This window comes from Miscanthus floridulus, chromosome 7, assembly GCF_019320115.1.
Source record: "Miscanthus floridulus cultivar M001 chromosome 7, ASM1932011v1, whole genome shotgun sequence".
NCBI classification, from domain to species: Eukaryota; Viridiplantae; Streptophyta; class Magnoliopsida; order Poales; family Poaceae; genus Miscanthus; species Miscanthus floridulus.
In genome coordinates this window covers 115,862,462-115,883,978 of record NC_089586.1, presented here as the reverse complement: position 1 = coordinate 115,883,978, position 21,517 = coordinate 115,862,462, and the positions used below count along the sequence as shown (strand labels likewise).

Genomic DNA, 21,517 nt, shown 5'->3' with positions numbered 1-21,517 from the left:
TACGGTTGCATCAGTTGTGTACTCTGCAAGACACTGTAATGCGCTCGACTCACATCTTTGTAATCATGGTCGATGAACACTTTTCTACCACTAGTGCCCTTCCCAGCCAGCCTACCCTTGTGATGAGAATCTAGTTTACCAATCCCTTTCTATACTTTTAGGTACTCTTGACAGCACTCGATGACTTTTTCAGTACTGTAACCCTCTATCATGGAGCCCTCTAGGTATGCTCGATTATGCACATATCAACTTAGAACCGACATGAACCGCTCATAGGACCACATTTCATGCAAGTAGCAAGGGCCAAGCGCCTGTATTTGATGAACCATGTGAATCATGAGATGTGGCATTATATCAAAAAAAGCAGGAGATAAACATATCTCCAGTTGGTTTTGTGTCTCCACCACAAATTCATGTAGGTCACTCAGCTCTTCCTTACCAATCGTCTTCTGTGAGATCTTCGAAAAGAAGTAGCACATGCAGGTGATGGCCATTTTTAAGAACTCTGGCTTTATAGCCCTGATTGCAATAGGTAGAAATACTATAGCATCACATGGCAATCGTGAGCCTTGCAGTGTGTTATTGACAAGTCCTTCATTGACACTAGCTTCTTCACATTTGCTGAAAACCCAGTCGGGACTTTGATCCCTCTCAGGAAAGTGCATATAGCTCTCTTCTCGTCTGGTGTTAGGTTGAAGCACGCCACGGGCAGAGTGTATTTTCCATTAGCCTTAGGTACCGGGTGAAGCTGTGGCATCACGTTTAGCTGTACCATGTCTTTCCGTGCTTTCAGACCATCCTTTGACTTACCTATGTCCATCAAGGTAGCAATGAGACTCTCAAAGATATTCTTCTGCACGTGCATAACATCAATGGCATGGGGGACCTCCAAGTCTGGCCAATAAGGCAGATACTGAAAAAAGATCGATTGTTTCTTGAAAAGTATGCCTTCGACAGGAGGTGTGCTTCTATCTCTGTTTGTCCCATCCAGATTCTTCTTTCCATAGACGACACATATGTTTTTCACCATTCTGTACATGTGTTCTCCGTTATGACGTCTTTCCGGAGGGGGTTCAATCTCTGGGGCGTTGTCATAAAATCTAAAGAATAATTTGCTGCGGTACTTGTGACTTATCTTTAAGAAGCGTTGGTTCCTTAGGTAAACTATCTTCTTGGATGCATCCAGGTACACCCATGTAGTACCATCCAAGCAAACCAAGCATCCTGTCTTCCCTTTGATCTGTCTAGACAAAGCAAACAGCGCGGGGTAATCATTGGTAGTAACAAATATTATTGCTCTACATATGAAGTCCTCCTTTCATAACGCATCATACATCTGCTCCCCATGCCTCCATAGCCTCTCCATTTCTTGCATCAAGGGCTCGAGGAACACGTCTATATCAATGCCTGGTTGTTTAGGGCCAAAATTAAGAATAGTGAGAAGAAGGTACTTTCTCTTTTGACATAGCCATGTTGGGATGTTGTACATGGTCAAGATTATTGGCCATGTGCTGTGGTCGCTCATCCTCTCATTGAAGGGATTCATTCCATCGGTGCTCAAGCCAAACCGTACACTCCTTAGGTCATCGCTGAATTCTTTGTGCTTCTCATCAAACCTTTGCCACTGACTACAATCAGCCGGGTGTGCAATCTTATCATCATCCACCTTGTGCTCATCATCTCACCATGTCATGAGTGTGGCTTCTTTAGGGTTTAGGAAGATACGTCTCAAGCAGTTGATCACTGGTAGGTACCACATTACCAGGGCAGGAATTCTTCTCTGCTTTGCATCATTGCCTAATGGAGTGTCCTCTGGGGGCTGAGATTCTTGTACCACCTTTTTGGTACCCTTCTTATTTCTCTTTTTCCCCATGGAGGGTTCATCCCCACCGTAAAGGTCATTGTTCTTGTACTGGCTGGCACCACACCGGGGACATTTATCCAGTGACTTGAACGTTTCACCATAAAAAAGTATACAGTGGTTGGGGTATGCATGGATTTTTTTCAACCCCATTATCAATGGACTTATGACCTTCTTCTCTTGGTATGTGTTGGTGGGAACTGAGTTTGGTTGTGGTAGCACCCATGATAGGAGATGCAATAGATCATTGAAACTACAGTCTGACCAGTCGTACTTAGCCTTCAGGATGAGCAGCTCAAGCACAAAATGTAGCAATGTCCAATGTGTCGGACAACCCTTTTCAACACCATACACAGTCTCCTTCGATGCTTTTGTCACCCTTTCCAAATTTTCTAGACCTTTCGGGCTATTTAGTAAAATCTCTGGTCCAAGGGCTCGAATCATGTCCTCCAAATCATCTTCATCCCCGACACATGCTCCACCATCATTATTGGCACCACCTTCGTCGTTACCATCCCAACCACCAGCATCACCATCTTGTTCATTGCCAAATTCGAAATCCATTCGTGCATCAAGCTCTGCTGAATATTGGGACAGGGATTCTATGGTTTCGTCGTCGTATTCCTCCTCATCCTCGTCGTTAACAATAACCATTTCACCATGATGAATCCACACTATGTAGCCCTCAACGAATCCTCGCATAATCAAATGTGATCTGATGATAGTCACATCTGTCCATGCTATACGGTTCTTGCAATCTTTACATGGGCAAATAATTGTATCCTTATTCTCTTTCAATGTCGTTGCATGCTTCTTTGCGGCTTCAATAAATTTATCCATCTCTTCATGGAAACCTGCCTTGAAACTTAACGAACCATACATCCAAGAGTTCCTGTACTCCATCTTTTACAACAACAATAAAACAAACATTAAATAACTACTTATTCAGATATATATAAAAATAAAACAAATTAATAATTACTTAAGAATAATTGTATATACTTCAGATATATATGAATATAAATCTAATATAATTACATGAAGCATAAATTAATGGCCCATTTATCCATAAATAATTAAAATACATATTTATTGATTACAATAAATAATTTCAAAGACAACAATTAGCAATAATTATACTTTACCCAATATCTTTCATACAAACCCTAGTCCAATTTCATCAAACATAAATTTACAAAAACGAAATTAATAAAAAACCAAACCCTAGATCTAGATCCACATGCACATGAAACATCCATAAAACTAACTAATTGTTCACTAAAATCAAGAAACATGGACCAAATAAGGGTATGATCTTGTTCTCCTCCCTAATTTACCCTAGTACATTTAAAAGTTGGGTCTAATTTGCTTCATAAATAGCTCAAGCACCATAGAAGAGAGATAAAAATAAAACTCTAATTACTCACTAACCAACCATTAAAACTTCAAAAAAAAGTATGGAATAGCATTTTCTTAGCTTCTACAACCTCTCCACCAAAGGATTTGAGACCAAAACCTTCCCCCTTAGTAGAGCAATTTTTGAGAGGTGCCCAAGGCCTCCCCACCTTTCTTTCACGGGTTGGAGTGAGTGACCCGAGGAGGAAGAAGGTGCTGCATCTATTTTATATGGGGGGCATTTGTAGGGGCGGCTGGTGATTGAGCCGCCCCTACAAATCGGAGCTATAAATATGGGGCCATTTGTAGGGGCGGCTCAATCACCAGCCGCCCCTATAAATAGCATTTCTAGGGGCGGCTGGTGATTAAGCCGCCCCTACAAATCAGACCCCATTTGTAGGGGCGGCTCATAACACCAGTCGCCCCTACTGTTCCATTTGTAGGGGCGGCTGGTGTCTGGGCACCCGAGCACGCCACTGTAGGGGCGGCTCCATCACCAGCCGCCCCTAAAAAAAATTGAACCGTTGCTAAAAACCATTTTTACATAGTGTCATAAGTATTTCCCATTCTCTCATGTCTTTGTCCCCAACGCTCTTCTAAAAGAAACGTTCCGACCATCACCCTCCCAACAACTACTAATTAAGCAGTCTTTATCAGAGCAAATAGTGTACAAAGAAGCAAAATATAGCTTTAGAGGTCTCTCTCCCACCCAAATGTCTTCCCATAATCTAGTGTTCTTTCCATTTTTGACCTTTACCTTGCAACCCCATTTCAAGAGTTCTCTGGTTCTTAGAATACCATTCTAGAATTTGGACACATTCTTCCCAAAACAACTCCAAAAATGTTAGGTTCAGGTTTCACTCAATGGAGGGTTTGCCAACACTAACTTTATGAGAGGGTCTTAGGTTAGCAATACGGATTGGCACAAGAACACACCTCCTTCCAAATTGGGAACAAATCTCCTATATGTCACTTATTTTGAATTTGCTCACTATGAATCATTTTGTTATGAAAGCTCTTGTGATATTTTAGTATGGTTCGATTTCCCTTTCGATCTCATGTTGTTGATTTCAAGTTTTTATTGGCGCAGCACCTCTGCATGGTACTCTAGTCTACATACACTTGACACATGCGATTTTGCACAGTTGTCGATATGTATCATCGGCTACTAATTTCTTCCAGAATATATTCTTAAAATCCATCAGATATAACATACTTTATAAGTACTTTGAATACAAATCAACACATAGAATCTATATATTTGCAAACTAAATAATATGTTTGCAAACTAAATAATACAATAGTTATCGGGGTTGGTAGTTTTTAAGGTTTGACCAAATCTTGTCCTTAACATCATGTTCTCTTTTTGACATAAGGTAGTATCTAGTAACACATTATATTATGTTTGGGTTCTTGTATAACCTAATTTTTGTAATTTCACTGTCATTGTTAGCCATTTCATCGTTGTAATCTACATATCTACTATGTATGTGATGGTAGCAACAAAACTAATTATAGGAGGGAAAGTCAAAATCGAAGTAACATATGCGAGAGTTTATGTATTTTCCCCTCCCACGTGTCCGAATTGCTAACAAACTATTTTCTTATCCAGCATGCCTAGTGCCCGGACGTCGGGACGGGACATCACGTCTGGACGTGGCTCTGACACCTGCGCCACTCCCGCGTCCGCATCCCGCCCCACGCCCCGCGTCTCGTGTCCTGCCCTAGCACCTGCGCCCGCGTCCGTCACAAGGACCAGCGCCCCCACGCCCCGCAGGGGGAAACCCACGTGGGTTGACCCACGGCTGTGCCCCAGCAGCAGCGGCAGACACCGACCGCTCTATGCAACACCCCGATCTACTTTTGCAACATCCAGATGAAACATTTGCAACACACATCTAAAACTTGGAACATACAGTTGAAACACCATTGCAACATGTGCAACATCCTGATCTACTTTGAAAACATCCAGACGCAACACTTGCAATATACAAAAGAAGACAGATGAAACACTTGAGACATGCGTCTGAAACACTTGCAACATACGTATACAAAAAAATAGATAAAACATTGGGGATAGACGCTTGGAACATACGTGTACAACCATTGCAACATATGCAACATCCTGATCTACTTTTGCAATATCCGCATGAAAGAATTAAAACATACATCTGAAACAACTGAAACACTTGAAACGTGGGCTTGCAACTTGTCTGAAAAAGCTTCCAAAACACTTGAAACACAGCATCACCACGCGGCCATGACCTACCTGGTGGGCAACTGCGGTGGCGCAGGCTCGCTGGATGGTGCGCACTTGCACGCCCGCCGTCGATCGAGGGAGAGGAGACGCTGCCGGATCTGGAGAGGATGCCACCGGCCGGGGTAGGGCAGGGTCAGCGACTTGCTTGGATCTCACCGAGGTAGGGGCGAGGGCCACTAGATCCGCGGTCGTTGGATGCTCCCGGTGGGTGAGGACGCCAAGGTGGGGGAGAAGGGTGCCGGGGTGGGGAAGCGCGCCGCCGCCGGCCAGGGAGGCCGCCATGGCCGTGCATCGGGTAGGCGCGGTGTGCGAGCGTGAAAGGGAGGAGGAAGCGATGGACTGGGTGCGGGAGTGAACGAGTGATAGCCTGTTCGGCAGGACTGAAAAATACTGTTCCGGTTGATTGTTGTGAGAGAAAAATACTGTTCTGGCAGGACGTGAACAATGATTTCGTGAGTGAAAGAGCCAGCCAGCCGAACAGCCCCCGAGGCGTCCGTCCATTTTGAACGTCTTAACTGGAGCATTATCGTTTCTTATCTCAACTTTCATGATTATATTATCGGAAATACTTGGGGCAGGACGCAGAGGGCTTATAACAGTTAACACATCAAATGTCACATACACAAAGCATCGCTCACTTGTAACTGCCAAACCGGCGGTTTGAGGCTCTAGTGACGACTTGCTGCTACGAGGGCCAATGGACGAAATCCAGCGAGGTGAGCCACAGATTTTTGAGATAGGGATGAAGCCAATCACAACCCAGCGTTCTGCCACGTGGCTGATCACCGCGCGAAGCATCCCAAGGGAAGGGAGTGGATGCAGAGCAACGGGCACGCAGGAAAAAGGAGGCTCATTGTACACCGACCTCGTGTAGGCGTAGCAGGAAGGCAAAAACGAAGCAGAGGCCAGGCACGCGCCAGCGCGAGCGATAAGGGAGAAGGCACTGGACATCAGGACATGGCCGCCACGGCGTACTCCACCGCGCTTCTCGGCGGGGCGCGCCTCCCCGCTGCCGGAGCCGCCGCGCCGCCCTCCGCCCTCCTCCTCCCGCGGCGTAACCTGCTGTCTCCGCTCCCTCTCCGGTTCCAAGATGCTGCGCCGAGGCTGTCGCTGCTCCGGATGAAGGCCTCCTCCGACGACTCCTCGGCCGTGAGCGGGGACGAGCTCATCGCCGACTTGAAAGCCAAGGTACGCACGCCGCCGTAGCTCGAAATTAAAGGGGGAGACGTATGTACGAGTCGCCGACTTTGGAATGGTGAACCACATGGATCAACTGTCGTGACCGTACGTGATGTACTCGTAACAGTGGGACGCCGTCGAGAACAAGAGCACTGTCCTCACCTACGCCGGCGGCGCCGTCGTCGCTCTCTGGCTGACGTCCGTCATCGTCGGCGCCATCAACTCCGTGCCTCTGGTACGTCCTCTCCTCCCCCCGTGGTTAGATTCAACTGCCAGCTGATGACTGGCCAGCAGCGTATAGGCTGACAAGTTCATGCTTGGTTTGGTTTCTGCAGCTCCCCAAGATCATGGAGCTAGTCGGCCTCGGCTACACCGGATGGTTCGTCTACCGCTACCTTCTCTTCAAGGTACGATGCGTTTCTACAGTAACAGTGAACCATCTCTGAATTTGGAACATGCAAATTAGCCTGCCTTGGTAGCGGTAGCGGTAGCGGCGGCATCAGGTACTAAAAATGTTGTTGGTTTAACATGTCGGCATCTATCTATTCACTCGATTGCAGGAAAGCAGGAAAGAGCTCGCCGACGACATCGAGTCACTCAAGAAAAAGATTGCTGGGACAGAGTAAAACGTTGTTCTCTAGAATTTTTTTGGACGATTCTTTCGAGAACACGCGTTGCCTCCTGTCTAGACTCCAGAGTGCTAGCTACTTGTCTTTGCACTTTGAATACCGTATGTGCTTGTGTCCCGGTAGAGAGCTTTGTGAGATGATGGAGAATAATAACAATGTATATGTACAAACTGGACACCCTCGGGGAATGTTTTCTTAAAATGAATTGGGCATCCAATTTTTTTTTCATCACTTCATTTTGCAATGCGTATGCCTCTCAGGACTTTGACACCCAATTCGTAATCATTAACTTGCCATCGTGACTGTGATTTTCTTAACAGGCCGAGGATTGCCAGCATAGCTGGGCAAGGTAAGGTGGTGGTGTTTGCTTGCTTTCTTGCTAGCTCAGCTCTCCTCTTCCGGCTTCTCCGTGCTTTTCCCTCCCTGGCCAAATCACTGCTGCCACACTGGTTACAGGCTTCAAATTGACAACATCAATAGCAATTTGCTTTGATGATATTCCTATTTCTTCGTTATCCTGCTCGACGATGATATTCTGAGTTCAAAGTGCAGTAGCGTATGTGCATTAACTCGTGCGGCTGTGTCACCTATGTTCATTAGCTCCAACAGTGCATTTTTAAGTCCTAAAAATGTAATTTTGGTATTAATAGACCTACATAAGCAATATATAGCTGCATAAGTTAATGGACCGCCAATGCATTTAACTCTAACATTATGCTGCATGGTTGTTATATCATCATGGAGTGTAGCAGGTTGCTTGGTTTAGGTGTACTACATCGGGAATTTCTCCTTGCTCTCTGAGAACTTAGTAAAAAATGTTAGAAAGTCGGAATTTTGGGATATAATGTTTTGGTGGATTATTGCAGTAGCGGCGTCTCACGGGATCATCGCTTGGAATGCTTCAATGGATTGGAACTCCCTGTTTCCAGTGGGGGACTGGTCAGGTTTATTGTATCCCAGATGTCAAGTAGCAATCACCGCATCATATAGGCAGTGTTGTTTGGATTCTTTCTCCCTCCTATATATTTTGTTATCAGGTTTATTTATTGAAGATTTTCACTAAGCAGTACCTTTTGTCTCATGTATGTGCACGCCTATTTGTTTTATGAAATGTCTCGCCAATGCAACTATTGGACGACTATTATATTTATTTCAAAAAAAAAGTAGACCACTGATGAATATAACAATAATTTTGTTGGGGATTTACATGGATTATCATATATATACTAATTCAGCAGCCGGCTACAAAATAAGTTATTCTGTAGCCACCTCTATTTACCATAATTTTATATACTAATTTACCATAATGTCAATACATATTTACAATAGTTGGGTTACTATAACACATGAGAATATTTACCATAACGTTATAGTAAACCACTTAGTAAGGAGTTACTGTAAATTAACATAGTAATTATCGTAACTCAAAGTGGCTACAGAATAAGTTATTCTATGGCCAGCTACAGAATAGTAGTTATATATATATATATATATATATATATATATATATATATATATATATATATATATATATATATATATATATATATATATATATATAGAACTACTATCCTGTAGCTGACTACAGAATAACTTATTCTGTAGCCACTTTGAGTTATGATAATTACTATGTTAATTTACGAGATTATAGTAACTCCTTACTAAGTGGTTTAATATAACGTTATGGTAAATATCCCCATGTGTTATAATAACCCAACTATCGTAAATATGTATTGACATTATAGTAAATTAGTATATAAAATTATAGTAAATGGAGGTGGCTACAAAATAACTTATTTTGTAGCCAGCTACTGAATAGCCTCTCCCTATATATATATATATATATATATATATATATATATATATATATATATATATATATATATATATATATATATATATATATATATATATATATATGCTCAACGAATCGTCCCTGCTCCGATAAATGCCTGAAGTGCTCTAGCTATGGAATTGTACATAATATCGAACTTAATACTCCGCTAATTTCCTCGCCAATTTCTCCAACTCTCAGAGGTGAGGTTCCTGAAACTGATGATAACTATTAAGATTTTTTGCCTATAGAACTAAAATTATAGTGACTTTACTTATGTGTTGTATTGTACAGTACAATTTATATGAATGGTCAAAAATCTTTGTCCCTCTCACTTGTTGACATTAATTTCCATGTGTCGTACTGCCATTTATGATTGTTATGTGTTACTGATTCATCCACCTCTTTCTAAAATCACCACACGAATAATACACAGGAATTCATCTCATATTATGCCTCCATTATTAGGCAACCAATAGCCCTTTCTTTATGCTTCTGCTCCTCTTTCCGATCCTCCTCAAGTCAATATAGCCTATACTATGGCACTGCTTCTCTTCGATTTGGCGATTCCTCTCCCACTCAATGTATATATCTATCAAATTAAAGGTTCAAATAAAAATATGCATATTTCTGTCATAATTTCAATATTTCTCATACGACATTACAAAATTTTTACGTAACACGCGGGGTGTTATCTAATTTCTATATGGAGGAGCACCCATCTCATGAAAGTTATCTAAGCAAACTCTAATGGTTACATCTATATATCATTATAAAATTATTGCATTATACGAAGCATCACGTAAATGTGTATTGCTATTGGAGTGATAAACCACGTGCAACAATCTACTTATATTGGTTCCGTCGAATCAACACCAATTATCTACGAAGATAATGATGCTTGTGTTATACATATATGTAAACAGTTATATCAAAGATAATATAAATAAATAAACATATTACAAATAAACATTTTACACATAAAGTCTTATGATAATCTTGCAAATTTATTCATAAAGTCCTTACTACATATTATGTTCTAAAAACTTGTTTATATTATTGATATGCGAACATCCATCATGGGGAGATGCTCTCTAATAATCTGCACTTGTAGTATATTGTACTCTTTTCCTTTTATGACTTTTTACAAACTTTTCTCATGGAAAGGTTTTTTATAAGACAATATTAACTCAGGAATATGTTATATTTCCTATTTTCTCATAAGAGGTTTTTGAGAGAATATTAAAGATATATATTATTGTTTAAACTTGCTTATGTGTTTTTTCCTAGTAAAGGTTTTTCTCTTGTGAGTTTATTGCAACAATAATAAACCATGAATATGTCATATCGTTTATCCTTCTTTTCTCACTGGGTTTTTATGAGTTTAATGATATATTAACAATATTATTACCAAATATTTTTTTCTATAAGATTTTTGAAGGTATCAAAGCAATTAATTAATCTCAATTAGATTCGATCAAAGGCAAGTGTTGAAAACCAATAAAAAACCGATAATATCGTCCCACAGATCAAGATTAAACTCAGATTAGCAACTTAGCTTAATCCTAATCATCCGCTAAACCTGAGGCTAACTGGCATCGCCGATCACCGGAAGTGTCGTGTCCGTTCACGAACACTCCCTTCGAGTGGACGTAGACCTACTCTAGGTGACAGTTTAACATGTATTTAAACTCAAAATCATATCAATGAAACTTGCATTGCAACTTTTCATTCTAGTTCTCGCTCTTTATACAGTACTATCTCTTTTTGAGAAGGCTTTATACAGTACTCAAACACGTCGCACATGGGCTACCGCCCACCAACTACCTTGAACACATGGGCCTTGTCACGCCGAAGTATGGGCCTACTAATAAGCTTCTCGTCAAGTAACAGCCTATTAGCCCACCGATATTCATCTCAAAAATAAATTCGAGATAAAAACGGAAATGCTAATTGTCATCTTGTCCGTCCATTATATCCTGTCAACGGTAGATTGAGATCCCACAGCGGTTCGAGACTTCGAGGCCAGAGGCCTTGAGGAGGTTGGCGGTATTATAATTTTGTTTTGTTTAAAAAAACAGAACAGACTCATTTACCGCTATAAGCCCAGGCCGCCGCCGCGGCGCTGCCAGAACCCTAAAACCTCCGGCCATCACCCTCGGAACGGCCACCGCCGTGACGGTGTCGGTGTCAACTACCGTTTTCCCTCTTTATCCCTCTCTTGGCAGTATCCTCCGATGCAGGTGTTCAGGATTCTGTTTGGTCAGGGGAGTGACCGGAGCGGTGTTCACTGTTCAGTTGGTTTTATCTACCGACTTTGTGGTAGTTGAGAGTGCGATCGCACGATGTTGTGTTTCTGCTTTCTTGTTGTTTGGATTGCGGTAGGGTGTGAGGATTCGCTATGGTTATTATGTGGTGTACTGGTGTACATGGGATGGAGTCGGCACTGGTCATGTTAGAATACAGAGATGGAACAGGGGCATGGTGTGAATCCATAGTAGATTTGGCTTCCGTATTGCCAGGAAGAGAATTATAGGTTTTAGTAACTATCTGATGTAGCATCCAATATGATTCTGTTGCCATCTGATTGGAGATACTGTATTGTTATTCTTTGCTTTTGGTTGGAGCTTGGAATAAATAAAGGTGATGCCGTGGTGAGCTTCTAGTATCTTCCTTTTATCCTAGGTAAATTGAGGGATTAAATTACCTCTGACATGGTATGTGGTAGCCTATGTGATTAGAGATAATTGTATGACATTCCATTTAGCTTTAGCTTAGCAATTTTAGTTGGAGCTTGGTGTGAAGATGATGCTTGATTTATCATTCCGTGAGTCCAGTTATTTTTGGATGCAACTTTGAACTGCTAGTTTTTGTGTTGCTATATATGAGGATGGGTTCGTATATTAAAGAGAAAATTTCTTATTTGGCCCTGGTTTAAAGTTGTCTTTCTTTCTTGGCCCCGAAACAAAATTTGTTACCCATTTGGCCTCACTCGAAGTTTCGTTTTCTAATATGACCTTACCGTCATCTCCTGCCTCTAACACCGTTAAGTGGCACATGAAATAACCAAACTGCCCCTGAGACATTTAGAGCTCTAGTTCTTTCACCTAAGGAAAACCTTAGGTTGCTTGAGGAAAGCCTTCTCAGCCTAGAAACGGAATATAGATAGAAAACATTAGAACAACTTTGCAACTAGCTGGAAACTGCTGGAATTGCTTATACACATGAACAAACAAAAAACTTAGCAAATCCCTGACTACTGCAGTAAGTGCTGTGCTATGAAATAATCAGAGTGACGATACTTACTGCTATAAATGCATCACATCAAAATGGGATCCCCATCAAAATATACTAAATCATGTCAACTTGATCATAGCACACAATTTAAACAAGTTCATCATCCTAAAAATTCAAAAGGGGCACAGAGCGCATAGTTCAACATAGTGTTCGACACATACATCATTTTCACACATCAGTTTCACAATGCACTAGTTCAACGCATACATCAAGTTCATATTAAAAGCGACATTGCAGGCACATGAAAGTCACAAACTGAGCCTCCTTTTACTTGTGCTCATTGCAGGGCTAACAGGATTACATATTTTGCTTCTTGTGCCCATCGCAGGGCTATCAAGTATCAGTGGCTTTATGGCAATGTCTTTAGCTATATTCTTCCGCTTTGTCTTTGTCTTAGCCTTGGCCTTCACAGTTTTAGATGTTGGTGCTGCACCACTTGTAAGCTTCGTAGATGGTTCAGGTTGATTTGAGCCTTTTTTGGACCTGTAAAAATGCATGTAATGGGGCATTCATCTTAGTTAAACTTGGAGAGATATACTGTATAGAACTAACAGCTTATTGATTAATCTCTAACAGCATTTTATTAGGTAATAATTCATCTATATGTGCTTTTTCAGCCATATCCTTACTTAGCCAATTGACCTGTTGAAGTGAGTCTTGCTATGTGCTATAGATGTTTCCAAAGGGGTATGTATCTCTAGCATGTTATAGCCTGTAGTTCACTAAATTGTCATGCCACCAGGCACCAAGCCACCATGGCAATTAATCGCTAAATCATGTATATGGCTCGGCAATTAAATCATGTATATGCAAGCTATAAGGTGGCCAATTGACTTTTGCAGGGCCTGGAACTTGGACATATGTCACTACATCAAACCTACTTGACCCTCAATGTCTTTGAAATTGTAAGGCTAAATTGCATTCATGCTACCTACTACCTCCTTGGAGAAAAGAAGCTGCTATGCCAGTGAAACCAATAGAAATCAGTAGCAGTACCTTGCTGATCCTGCAGATTCAGTCGTGCCTTGTTTGGACTTTTTCTTAGCTGCAGGCTCAATGCTTTGGCTCCTCCTACAAATTTAGATTTTAGTAATAAAAAATTTGAGCAAAAAATTTGTACAGATAAGAATCATACCCTGCTGATCCTGCAGATTCAGAAGCGCTACGCTTGCCTTTTTTCTTAGTTTCTGGTTCCATGCTAAGGCTATGGTAAATATAAATGAAGTTACATTCAAAGCATGTTTTCATATAATGATGAACACAAGATTTTCAGTTAACCTTGGTGGAAAAGACATAGATCGTGTTATTGTTTCATCATCCATCGGCACAATGCTGGATTGAGATGCTGCCTTCTTCTTCTTTAGTTCCCTACAAGTGTAAATATTAAGTCAGGGCCACTTATCTTTAAATTTCTTCTCTTCTATGGTACTGAACATATATACAGACTTTATTACCTCAGTGCTGCTAGAGCTTTCTTGTCTTTTGGATTGCCCTTTTTACATGTATGCCAGTGATGCCCAACCTCCAAACAAATAGGACACTTATGCTGTCTTTTTTCTTGTTCTTGTCAGTGCATCCTTTGAACCTTTGGTTCCTTCGCCTACCAGAAGTGGGTTTTAAGAGTGGAGGATACATGAAAAATCCATGTGTTGCTTTAGGCCATTGAGTCTTGTCAGGCATAGCTAGGATTAATTGAGCATATGCTACTCTAAATTTGTCAACAGAGTAATAAGGGCCCACCTAGTTATTTAGAGCTGCATTGCTAAGTGATGTAATAAATGATATGGCATGTCTACATGGAATTCTAGAAACCTGCCATTGCCTACAAGAACATGTTCTATCAAGCAAGTTTAACACAAAACCGGAAGCCACTACCCCCCAATGCAGTAACTTCTCCCACTTCCTCTGAGCATTCCTTAACTTCCAACTCCAACTCCCTGCTCTATTCATTCAATTTCTTAATTATATGTGGGAGAATCAAGCCATCTAGCTTCCTTGAGATTTTTCTTCTTTGGTTCCATTTAGTCATAAGCAATTGCCTAATCTTGTCCAAGAAATCATCCAAATTCAGGGACTTGTGTTCCTTAATCCAATTATTGAAGCTCTTAGCTAAGTTGTTGGTTACATAGTCTACCTTTGATCTAGTGGAGAACTGACTCCTAGTCCACAACCTAGTATGGCATTTCCTTTGGTATGCAGTTGTGACTAGTTTTTCTTTCTCCATTGCAAGCCAATGCTTCTCAAATACATAGGGGTTCCATGAGTAAGCTGCTGCCCAAAGATGGTCATCAAACACTTTTCCATGGAACTTCTTCTTAAAGTTGGTCACTAAGTGAAACATGCATTCCCTATGTTCTACTTGTGGAAACACCTCTTTTACACCATTCATGATTGCCTGCCCTGCATCAGTACATATGGCTAAACTGTTTGGTGAACCAATAGCATCTTTGAGCAATTGCATAAACCAGATCCAGTTATCATTAGTTTCAGAATCAAAAACCCCAAAAGCTACTGAATACAACCAATTATGGCCATCAACACCCGAAGCACTAGCCAATTGTCCCTTGTACTTGCCAGTTAAGAATGTACTGTCTATAGCTAGATATGGCCTACAACCAGAAAGGAACCCCTCTATGCAAGGTTTTAAAGCAAAGAATAGCCTTCTAAATCCGATTTTCTCATTAACTATGTGATGATCAATAATTACCATACTACCTAGACAACATTGCTCAGTTGCTGACTTAAACCTAAATAGATTATCAAAGCTGTTGTCCCAATTACCATAAAGCTGATTTAGTGCTCGCTCCATACCCTTATACACTGTCTGGTAGTGAATGTGTACCTTGTGGTGCTCTTTTAGTTTCTTCTGCAGTGCTTTTGCTCCCAAAGTTGCATCATCAATGAGCCAGTCCTTCACCTTCTCACATATCCAATGCTTGGTAGCATTCACTACCTTCTTTTTTCTTCTCGTGCTAAAACATGTATGCTGAAATGAATTCTTTTTTACCTGAAATGAAATGTTGTAGTTAGAAACATTTAAACAATAAGATGGCAAAGTGTACACAGTGGTAGGATTATTACCATTATAGTCTGCTTGTCTTTTGTTGTTGAAGCATGTATCCTCCACAAACATTTGTCTTTATTTTTCCTTGAACAAATACCTGTGAACCTTTTTGGTACACTTTTCACAGTTCTATATTCAAACTCATTTTTTATTGCATGTTGAGATAATGCCAATTTAAAAGTTGCCATGTTGGGATATGTCGTGCCTTCTGTCATTGGAGGGTCTTCTTTATCATATTCTGTGTCTAGGACATGACCTTTCTCATTGTCGTCTCCTACTAAATCCTCGGCCTCCTCTATTTTAGACTTTGACTCAGACTCTGACTTCCCTAACTCAGACCCTGACTCAACTTCATCCTCATCATCTTCAACTAGAACATATTGCTTATCCTTGTCTTTGGTAGAATAAACAACTAGGTCCAAACCATGTATAGGTTCATTGTACATACCCTCATCATCTACACCAACATGTTCGTTCTCTGGTTGTGGATTTCGTAGATAAGCATCCTCACCCTCATCCAATTGTGTGGTGTCACCAGGAGGCTTATTTGGCTTGTTCCTATTCTCACTATCCCACTCAGTGATGGGATGGTATTGCTCAGAAGGATCACAATATGCTATGAACATGTCCACAACCTTTGTATTCATGTGTCTCTCAAACATTAACATCAAGTCTTGGTCTGTTTTAACTTCTAGAAAGCTTTTCAAAACATGGTCATGATATTGAAGATGAGCAACTTCCATGTAACTGGGTGGATATTGCTCTATGATTGATTGAACTAAGTCCTTTAAATTTGTTCTGTCACTATCCACAATTTTCTCAAAACAAAAACATCTCAGATCCTTCCTAGCTTTCTTTGGATTACCAAGATGTTTAAAGTTTAGCATAAAAGTGGATTTAGGATCCATCCTGTGAGCAAAGTAATTATAAACTTAAGTCATCAATACAAACACACAAATCAGAGTCAGTGATTGTTAACTCACCCTTCAAGCCAATCTGCTTGTACTGTAGATGCACCACCTCCTCCAATGTCTAGGTCCTCGTCTGCACCTCCGTCGGGCTCCATTCAACCCATGCTGGCGTCGCAGGCCACTGGCACATAGAGAGCCAAAGTCCAGGCCGGCTTCACCAAGAGGCGGAAGAAAAATGATGGACGGAGCAAACACACAAGATCAGGAATGCAGCCGGTCAACCTACAATCGGGAAAAGTTAGTGGAAAAAAGAGGGAAACCTGAATGAAGGGTAACAGAGCAGAGCAGGATATCAGCTGCATTGTGTGATGCACATCGTGTTAAGTCCACATTAACTCACTGCAACATACTACCAACTATAAAGATGCAAACTTTCTCATGTTTCTCATGTAATCACAGGCAAGAGAAGAAACAGTAATGATCAGCGCCGTAACTATAATGATCCCGAATTAGATAAACATGCCTCAAGGAAGTGACAAGTGATAGAAAAAGGAGCAGCATATTGGATTTGCACGCAAGCAAAGCGGAGAAGGATGCGAGATCTGTGGATGCAATTCCATTCCATTCCAGTGCAGAAGAGCAGGAGAACAGGCATGGGCAAATAAGGCAAGTGAAGGAAAATCTCACCGGAGGCATAAGCCAGTGAGGCAGCCGTGCGCACGGCCGCTGGCTGGATCAAGGCGGACGGCCTCCTCACACTCACAGAACGCTTCTGCTAGGTGGCCAAGCCCGATGAGCGCGGCGGCTGCGACCCTAGGCCGTCACGCGCCCTGGTCGCCGCGAGCCTAGGCCGCCGCGCGCCCTTGCCTCCGCCCGCCCAGCCGCCTGCTGAGCCTGCATGCACTGGCCGCCGCCCCCGCAGTACCTAGGTTTAGGGTTCGTTTGTGTTTCAGAAGAAGAGAGCGGGCTCGGAGGGACAGAGACGAGACCGAGAGCGAGATAAAAGAGAAAGGAGAGACACAGGGGTATTTCTGTCCATTCAATAAAAACTGACAACTCAACAATGGCAAACTTTGACAGATCTCACGGTAAGGTCATATTAGAAAACGAAACTTCGAGTGAGGCCAAATAGGTAAGAAATTTTGTTTTAGGGTCAAGGAAGAAAGACAACTTTAAACCAGGGTTGGTGTCAACTACCGTTTTCCCTCTTTATCCCTCTCTTGGCAGTATCCTCCGATGCAAGTGTTCAGGATTCTGTTTGGTCAAGGGAGCGGCCAGAGCGGTGTTCACTGTTCAGTTGGTTTTTATCAACCGGCTATGTGGTAGTCGAGAGTGCAATCGCACGATGTTATGTTTCTGCTTTCTTGTTGTTTGGATTGCGGTAGGGTGTGAGGATTCGCTATGGTTATTATGTGGTGTACTGGTGTTCATGGGATGGAGTCGGCACTGGTCATGTTAGAATACAGAGATGGAATAGGGGCATGGTGTGAATCCATAGTAGATTTGGCTTCTGTGTTGCCAAGAAGAGAATTATAGGTTTTAGTAACTTTCTGATGTAGCATCCAATATGATTCTGTTGCCATCTGATTGGAGATACTGTGTTGTTATTCTTTGCTTTTGGTTGGAGCTTGGAATAAATAAAGGTGATGCCGTGGTGAGCTTCTAGTATCTTCCTTTTATCCTAGGTAAATTGAGGGATTAAATTACCTCTGACATGGTATGTGGTAGCCTATGTGATTAGAGATAATTGTATGACATTCCATTTAGCTTTAGCTTAGCAATTTTAGTTGGAGCTTGGTGTGAAGATGATGCTTGATTTATCATTCCGTGAGTCCATTTATTTTTGGATGCAACTTTGAACTGCTAGTTTTTGTGTTGCTATATATGAGGATGGGTTCATATATTAAATTGGTGGACCTTTGTGTTATCTGTACTGTTTTTAGGTTTCAATGTTTAAACTTGATCTTTCCATTGAATGTATTTTATATACAGTATCTCTAATGAATGTTAGTCTGTTGATGTTTGTGTGTATCTCACTTAAGCAAATATGTTTGTTGCAGGTCTTCATGGCTGATTGACTGCAAAAGAATGGATTCAAAAATTAAAAATGCTTCTGGACCTACACACCATATCTCAAATACATGGAAGAGCAACCCACTAAAGAATGCCCAAAATGCAACCACATTATCGATAACAGTGATGTAAGAATGTTACATTTCTGATATGTGTAAGTAGGCTTAGATTCAGTATCTTATAACCTCTGTCTCATTTAACATATCTAATTGATATTTCTTTCTTTAATGTTCAATTTATCTCCCTCTACTTCAACCGACCAATTTGGGAACTCAGCTTCAAGACCAAGCATAATACCCCCATAAATTTTCACCTTAATGGTGGTATTGGTAACAATATTGCCACCATCCCTTTCGTAACTGATGTGGACTTTCAATTCTTACATGATGAATGATGATTTAGTACATATATGGTACACCACCACGCTATTTCCTTTTTACGAGTCCGGTGATTAATCAGCAGGATTACATTGTTCATTGTTGCAATTTTAATTTTTTTCATACTGATTGCATAACTGTATCTGTATGTTGGTTTTGGTGTAGTTTGTTGATGAGTGGCCTGGTTTGCCTAAAGGCGTTAAATTTTATCCGTCAGATCAGGAATTGCTTGTGGCATTTGCTAGCGAAAATTGGGAAAGTAGGGTCTCAAACCCCATGCCTTTGTTGATGAATTTATTCCCATTATTGATTCAAATGAGGGCTTATACTATACTCATCTGCAGAAACTCCCAGGTCAGCAAACATGCCTACTCATGAAGTTTATCTAGTAGATGTCTTGTGTGGCAAAGGTGGTTACTTTTTCTCCCCAGCAATTTTTATCTGCTACATTCAATATATCTTCTCATTCTCTTAATATTTTTGCATGGCCACCTCTTCAAGTTCTCACAGACTATGTATGTAGTAGCCCACACCACATTATAGTGTTCTTTTCCTTTTAGGAAATGGGCAGTTGCTCATGCTCTGCTTTATCATTTTTAAAGAAAAAGAGCTCATGGCGCAGTGTTTTTATTTGGGTGATCAATAGAATATCACCATTGTCAACTACTATTTTCATGCTCGCCTGCTATTGCTGTGGCTCATAACCATTAGCTCCTGCCCACCTGCCAAGGAGTAATTTGCCAACATATGCCTTTAAATCTTTTGACTGAATAACCATGTGCTTCAGGAGTTAAGCAGGATGGAAGTGTATCACACTTCTTCCACAGAACATTTAAGGCCTACAACACTGGGACTAAGAAGCATGGGAAAATAAATATCAATGAGGTTGGCGAGATTCGGTGGAATAAGACTGGCAAGACAAAAACAAGTAGTAATTGGTGGAACTGCACCTTGGTTGCAAGAAAATAATGGTTATGTATGCTAGTGATGTGAAGGGCAGGGAAGCAAGGAAAAGACGAATTGGGTGATGCATCAATACCATGTTGGCACTGGGGAAGATGAAAAGGATGGTGAATTTGTTGTCTCCAAATTATTCTATCAACAACTACCTAAGCCTAGGGAGAATAATTCACAAGGCATAACTGCAGCAGATGCTTTGGAGCATGTATGCGCTGCAGTGAATTTGGCTGATTGTCCTCCATTGATGGACTGGTCTTCTTTGCCCTTGCAAGAGGACAGTAGTAATCAAGAAATTATTGACAAGTTTGAACATAACTGTGATCAGGTACCAAGCATTTGTTATTTCTCCATATGCAGTGTTAGTCTCTTCATAAGACATAAGGCTATTGCTGAAATATTATTTGCAATATAAGTTGGCAGCCCATATGCATTTCCCATAAGACTGTCTCCAATAGGTGGCCCATATGGGCACCCAAACCCAAAATGGGTAGCAAGAGACCCAAAATCAGTCTCCAACAGAGTACCTATATGAAAGACCTATTTTGGTTTGTCTAAGAGACACAACCTAAATATGAGTATCCTCTCTCCTAGAAACCCATTTGCAGAAATGATTCTCTTTTGGGTCCTGTTGTTGGAGATGATGTCGAATGGGTATCGAACCCTTTGACTGCAGTGCTACCCAAACGTTGAATGGGTCTTTTATTTTGGGTGTTGTTGTTGGAGATAGTCTAAAGATCCCTTTTTTTCCTGAACTGATATGTAGGTAAATGGGCACACCGAAGTGAAGGACAAAGAAGACATTCACCATCATGAATCTAAAAATGTTGTTATTGATGATCAAGATAAGCACCCTTCGCAGGATGAAAAATAGTGGGAGGGGGAATCCCAGTTCTTGTTAAACTCTCAGCAACTGGCAGAATGCATGTCAATCTATGATGAATTCCTTCAGAGTCAGAATTCATGTGGCAGTGAAGATGAGCACCAAAAGAGCAGGCGTCGCCTTGCTGAATATGGCCATTTGCCTGCAGATGACTTGAAAAAGGATCTTGAAGAATGCCAGAAGCTGGACGATGTAGATAACACAAATCTGGAGCTTGAATGCACTCTCGAGTTTCGACTTAGCCAATTGGTAAATTTAGCTGTCGTCCATCATAGAGGTTTTTCTGTTTACCAATTGAGCTACCTTGTGCTAATATTCTGCTCGAATTTTTTTCACAGGATTGCTTTAATTCAACGTGGATTGAAGGGAAAATCTAGAAATGACTAAACTGAGGAAGCACCACTGCTGCAAGGCGACAGAAACGGCATACATCACCTTTGTAGTGGTTTCAAAGCTGTAATTGCTGTGAACTGAGTCTGAAAGCTGTTCACGTGTTCTCCTGCTCATGGCGAAACAAATGAGAGAAGGTTTTGGCATAGTGCTCGTGTGCATAATTTCTATTTATGCATCAGGAACTGAGGAGTTGTAACATATCAAAAGAAAATGAACTATGTCTGATGTGTGTCTAGGATCCCCTTGCATTGTTCGGGAGAGCATAGCCGACTTCCGTTTCTTATAAGCTATTACTGGCTGCATGATTTGATCATAGGGTTGTCCCCTGTGAGCGTGCTTCCGCCCCCCCCCCCCACCCCCCACCCCCCCACACCCCACACCCTGCCCCCACACCTTCTTTGGCG

General features: G+C 41.4%; 1 protein-coding gene and 1 pseudogene across 1 annotated transcript; both read left to right on the top strand.

The window, feature by feature from the left end:
• Positions 1-6,350: 6,350 nt before the first annotated feature.
• Positions 6,351-7,555, top strand: LOC136467671 (protein CURVATURE THYLAKOID 1A, chloroplastic-like). The gene is made up of 4 exons (XM_066466435.1): positions 6,351-6,704; positions 6,823-6,930; positions 7,031-7,102; positions 7,256-7,555. Exons 1-4 carry the CDS (start codon positions 6,474-6,476, stop codon positions 7,319-7,321), a joined length of 477 nt encoding a protein of 158 aa, XP_066322532.1. The 5' UTR covers positions 6,351-6,473; the 3' UTR covers positions 7,322-7,555.
• Positions 7,556-7,699: 144 nt separating this feature from the next.
• Positions 7,700-21,348, top strand: LOC136467670 (SUPPRESSOR OF GAMMA RESPONSE 1-like; annotated as a pseudogene).
• The last annotated feature ends 169 nt before the right edge of the window (positions 21,349-21,517 follow it).